Source organism: Ptychodera flava, assembly GCF_041260155.1.
Source record: "Ptychodera flava strain L36383 chromosome 3 unlocalized genomic scaffold, AS_Pfla_20210202 Scaffold_25__1_contigs__length_14229661_pilon, whole genome shotgun sequence".
Classification (NCBI taxonomy): domain Eukaryota; kingdom Metazoa; phylum Hemichordata; class Enteropneusta; family Ptychoderidae; genus Ptychodera; species Ptychodera flava.
This window is the reverse complement of record NW_027248279.1, coordinates 11,644,316-11,650,315: the sequence shown is the minus strand read 5'-3', so window position 1 is coordinate 11,650,315 and position 6,000 is coordinate 11,644,316. Positions and strand designations below refer to the sequence as shown.

Genomic DNA, 6,000 nt, shown 5'->3' with positions numbered 1-6,000 from the left:
CAAGAAATGGCAAATGCAAGAAATTCAAGTAAAGGCAGATGTTGTATCCTTTCATAGAGTTTCTAACCGTTATGGGATCAGTGAGATATCTCGGGGCCGACTAACTCTAACATCTGCTTTGGTCTTTGGGGAAATTTTGCTTTCCAACGTCATGTCGTCTTATTTAAATCGAAATGTTTCAATATTCATTGTGATATTGCAAAAAAAACCAACTCCATAATGCACTTTTATTCGTCATGAATTCAAAAATAAAGTGAAACAAACGATTTCGTGTTTGATACATTTAATGCAAGAATTACATCACAGAATATGAACGTGTACATAACGACTTACATTGCGTTGAAGTGGGATATGTTTTGTCAGTTTACAGTGATTGACAACAGTTTCAGTAGCAATGGAAATGGTACATCTTCATAGTTGCGCAATTCATTTACACATGTATAAGTCAGTAATCGTTAAATGTTGGTGACAGAAAAAAGTGAACAAATCTTCACGCTGATCCTGGATACAAATGAAAGTTTGTATAAAATATACATGTCTATTTCCAGGATGATAAGACTGTATACTATGAACTATAATGAAATGAAGCACACACGGTTTCTAGCCTTTGAATAGAAAACTGAAAATTACAGTCCAAGCAAGAATTTCTAGTTTTAATACTGACAATGCAATGCACTGCAAATTTATCAATGAATATATACCGTTCTATCTGCCCTTGGAAAAAAGACCAAAATAAATTAATCATCAGCATAAAGATGTTACACATGTACGACTCAAGTTTATGACTGCTTAAATCGGTGTCACAAAAATTATACTGCGCTAGCTTTTGCTTATTTTATGACAATACGGCCACGCATAAATGACCGAAAAGAAATGAATTGCGACATACGAACAAAACTCTATACTTTAAGTTCTTTTAGAGAACCTTGCCCTATTTTAAGAGTACAGGAAATACAATATAACGCATTACATATCTACTATTTTCCTCTACAATGCATTGACATTGCAAGCCATGTGTACTTTAAGACCGAAAACGTCAAAGAGAAGACTTTCGGTAAATCAATTACAACAGCTTTTGCTTTCCCAAAACCAGTTTTATTCTTTTTAAAATATATCTGAGTAACATATTTTAAAGCAAAACTATCTTTTGTTCATATTTCTGGAAATTTTAGTGTTTGTTGCATCCATATTTTACCTTGTGAAGCCACAGCCTTCCTATAAGAAACTGCGGATGTAAATTTCCTACGATGAGCGTCACAGCGCCCTCTTTCAAAAGAATCTCATGATTTGCCAGAGGAGGCGCTGTCACGAAATCCGGCTTTACTGGGCGCGGGCTTCATAAGTTTTCATGGCCGGCCATCCCAGCTGGCCATCACTTGCTCACTGTCAGATCATGGACAGTTTGGAATTTACCATCGCCATTGGATGGAAATATTTGTTGCATATTATACAGGAGTTATCACAGGATATACAGGTAATGTTTTACAAGTACATTTCACTGACAAATGAACCATACCGGTCGTTTGTCTCTGGTGTAATTGAGATCTGATGGTTTGTCAGGACAGTCCAATACACAATCTCATCAAAATATTCCATTGTTGTGAGTTTTGAAAATTATAAAATCACCGTTTTTTTTCCAAATGAAAACAGTCAATCCATACAAATTACGGAAATCAATTTATAGCCCGAAAACCATTTTGAGAATTTAATGATTGAATTTTAAACACTGCATTTTCAAGAATCAATTGATTGTTTCATTATTCATTATGATTCATCAACAGTTACTCATTTTTGTTCACAAAAAATTCTCATCATGGATTCTGGTCACTGTAGACAAGTCTAGCGATCCATACACAATAAAATTTTAGCCCACACTTGATGTCTAAATTTTGTAATTCTACCAAAAATTGAGAAATTCTTATCATGACCAATTTTACTTGGCATTCCAGTGACGTCACAATTCAAACTGCTCATTGCAATCAATGCATTTATGAAAATGTCAGAAATTTTTCACTCAAATTTTTAAAACTCTGTTTCAACCACCATAAACGTGTCCATCGAGTTGTGAAGAAGAAAGTTTTAGCCCACACTTGATGTCTAAAATTTCTGGATTTGAGAAAAATGGAGAAAACCTACTGACCTACTTTACTTGAAGTCAACAAAACAATCGATGACGTCACCGATGCAGACCGTCCATTGCTTTCAATGCATTTTCAAAAAATTCCTGAATTTTTCACCAAAATTTTCACAATTCTGATCCGGATGCACATGAAGTTCTGTGTCGAGTTGAGGACAAGAGATTTTTAGTCCAAACTTGGGGTGTAGGATGTGAAAAATGTGTTAAAAATGGTGATATTTTGATGAGATTGTAATGCATATCTATGTTGATACAGAGTATACTCTGATTTGGTGGACGGACCACATCAACTCTGTGAGAGCAATTGTTGTTGTGATGTCATCATTGACTGCAATGAACTGTGGGTAATACACAACACCTTCAAATAATACACAATCCAATTGTCCATCAGATCTCAGTTTTACAATGCCATTCCTCTGTTTTGTACAAATATAAATATTGCCGTGTGAATCGACATCCAAGCCTTGTGGAGACTTTAACCTATCATTGTGATATGAATTCAGAAAATTGAAATCAGAATCTAAAACATGAATGACATGTTTGTCTCTATCTGACACTAAGAGATGGTTGTTGCTAGTAGCCATTACAGAGTGTGGATAACTGAATTGATCACTGACTCTTGCAACAAGTTTTCCATCTTTGATGTTGTATTTGATCAAACTTTTACCTTTGCTGTCAGTGACAAAAATAAATGCTGCCATTACAGTAATGCTGCTAACCTCAATGTCTGCACTTTGGGGAATAATTTGAATAATTTTTTTATTTTGGTCACAAATAATTATTTGGTTATTACCGATGTCAGTGATAAAGAAGTGACCATCAGGGGATATGGCCACATCCCATGGCTTGAATTCTTTGTCAAACTGACCATCAAATCTGATAATTTCTATGACCACCTTATTCTTATTGAGTATTTGTATGCGATGGTTTTCTGTGTCACAGATCACAAGCTGATCTCCATGCCATGCCAGACCATGTGGATCATTAAACTGTCCTGGCTCTGTACCAGACTGCACACTGCCCAAAAACTGCAATGTCCAGTTTGAACCTGAAGAGTAACAAAGAGGTCAGGTCAACCTAAATGTAAACAATACTGCAGGTAAGTTTTCACTTCTCTATTTTTTGAAATTTATTGTTGTTAAGATTTTTTCTGTACTACAGGAGTGAAAGATTATATCCATAATTTATTAAAATGTTACTGCCATTTTACCTGTGAAGTACAGAACAATTTTAATGTCAACCTCAATGTAAGCAAAACTATTACAGGTAGGTTTTCACTTCTTTTGGGGAGTTTATCATTGCAATTTTACCATGACAGTAAATATAAAGTTTATTGTTTCACTTAGTTGTCATACAGGGATATTCTTTGATGAAGTCTATTATGTCAACTGTGGTCAGTCTTTGGTTTTGTTGAAATCATTACACTATTTGAAAATAGGTGGTAACACTGCTGGTGGACAGAATTGTCCCGAGGTTATCGTTCGCCCAGTTAAATGAAGCGATGAAATTCGTTTCTTCGCTTCGATAAAGTGTGTATGTGCGATGTATGATAGTGAGCATGCGTGCGTGAGTGCTTCACGAACTCTACAACTTGTTGAGCGGTCTCAGTCAGAAAAATGTAACAACTTAGCCGGCTATTGAACCACTCTTTTTGGGAGTGGAGATTTAGCCGAGTGGTTCTGTCTGCGGCCTCTCAGCTAGGGGACTGATGCCGTATGTTGTGGGTTCGAATCCGATTGAAAACTATTCGTATTACATTTTAAAATGTGTGGAGTTTGCTCAAAGTATATTTTACTATGCTTCTGAGACCTAAGAGTCACAAACTCAAACTAAACCATTTTATGATTTATTATTGGTCTATAATTTTTGTGTATTCATTTCAAAAGAAAACATAAAAATGTCAATAGAGAATTGAATTTTAGTGCCTTGTTTTTGTTGAGTCACATAGAGAGGAACCGTGAATTTAAAATTATTTTATGTATTTTCCTTCTTGATTCAAAACATTGCTCTCTTAACTGTAAAAAAGAATAATTGAACATAATGTATGGGCAAAGTGCAAGTTGTACATTTACAATGACCAAACCAAAAATTGAAATTCATCTTTGCAATTTGAAGTATTCTCATTTCTTTGTTTTATTGAGTCTTTTTTAACTTCTTTGTCACAGTCGGGGACATCTTATTATAAACTCTGACAAAGCATTGTTTTTTACCTTGGGCTTCACAGTCAAAATTTTAAATGTTTTCTGCGATGGTCTTTGTCAAAGTCTTTGGGATCATGACAATAGAAAAATTTTATAGATTTTACCCATGGCCCTATAAAATTGCATTCACTTGGAATTTCAAATCTTCAATAAGCAGCCCTTGCAACCTTTGAATTCTATTCATAATTATGTGTCTTTTATTGATGTTAAGTTCATTTTCTAAAAGCACACATACCAAGAAATACATGATATGTACTAAATGTGATGGCAGACCACTGAAAGTACTTGGTGGGTCAGTGAAAATTTTAGTTTGGTTTACCTCAACATAATGAAATTCAGGTTTATTATCTGTATACATAACCTTCATTTTCACACTTATTTTGACCTCCATTACCAATTTGGTGTTGTCAAAATATTTTTGTTTCATCAGACAATATTTATAATGATTTTCAGACTGGCAGTGATGGTATCTGTAAGATTGCAATTCTGTGCAATACATTTTGCAGTACAGAGTTATCCAATGGATATTAACCAAATTCATGACAACTGGGAATGATTCTTGTTTTCTGTAAAACCTTAAAAATCATCCATTGTTGTTTGAGATTACCTTGACAGTTGAGGAAATACCAACACAGCATGTACACCAAAGGAATCACAATGATCAGTCTGACTTGTATTCTAAAAAACATCTCAGTTTAAATCTGACATCAGTTCTTTGTTATTCAGGTCAATCATAGAACTCATCAATTCAATGTATTGTTCTTCTGTACTTGACATTGATTTACAAGAAGTTGAATTTTTGTATAATGTAGCAATTTAACTAAATATCCTGCATAGCGGCATGTAGATACAAAATTAAGATTTGTGATGACACAGATCTAGTTTGAAAGTCCACAGAGTGAGGCCCCATCTCAGGATACACTACAGTATAAATTAATGCTTGCAGGACTCAAATTTTCACCTTGGACAGCCAGAGTTAAACTTGTTGTAGTATTATCTCTCTCGGCGAATTATGAATGTATTCAATATGCAATCACACTATCATGAGATGAGTTAATTTCTGCTGGAATGACAGCTCATATTGAAAATTTGATAGCTCAGTCAATTTTGAAACAATGATATACATCAATTTGGAACCGGCATTGACTTTGGAAGCTCTTGTTATGTATGTTTAAGTAGCAGAATTTAGCATGAATTGACTGGAATGACAGTTCATATTGAAAACTTCAGACTCAGCAAAGTTATTCTTGAAACAATATGTGTATTGATTTCTAGCCTGTATTGACTGTTGCACCCCCTGTTATGAGTGTAGTTGAAGAAGAGAGCATTCAGCATGCACTGTTTCAATGGACGTTTATTGAAGACAAATGACATTGTGTTTACTGTTTTGATGTCTATTTTGAGCTTTGATGTTTTCAAATCTCAATACCAACTATTACCAATGATCCTAATCTTATTGATTGTATTTGATGCTTGCATGTCATTATAATAAATAAATAAATAAATAAATAAATAGATAAATTTGATGTATTTGTATCAGGGTTTTACATCACTTTTACTTTTGAGAGTCCCTGGGACCCTTGGTGTTAGAAAATGGGAGTCCTACATCAAAATATGGGGGTCCCAATTTATTTCGAAAGAATATTTTATTGTTTATCCATG

General features: G+C 34.3%; 1 protein-coding gene across 1 annotated transcript in view; it reads right to left on the bottom strand.

The window, feature by feature from the left end:
• Nucleotides 1–275: 275 nt before the first annotated feature.
• LOC139125147 (tripartite motif-containing protein 2-like) overlaps nt 276–6,000 on the bottom strand; it is a 28,628-nt gene continuing 22,903 nt past the window's right edge. Inside the window, exon 3 of the mRNA XM_070691252.1 lies at nt 276–3,185. Within this exon, the coding sequence (XP_070547353.1) occupies nt 2,380–3,185 (806 nt within the window). The 3' untranslated portion in view covers nt 276–2,379. The remainder of the gene's footprint in view (nt 3,186–6,000) is intronic.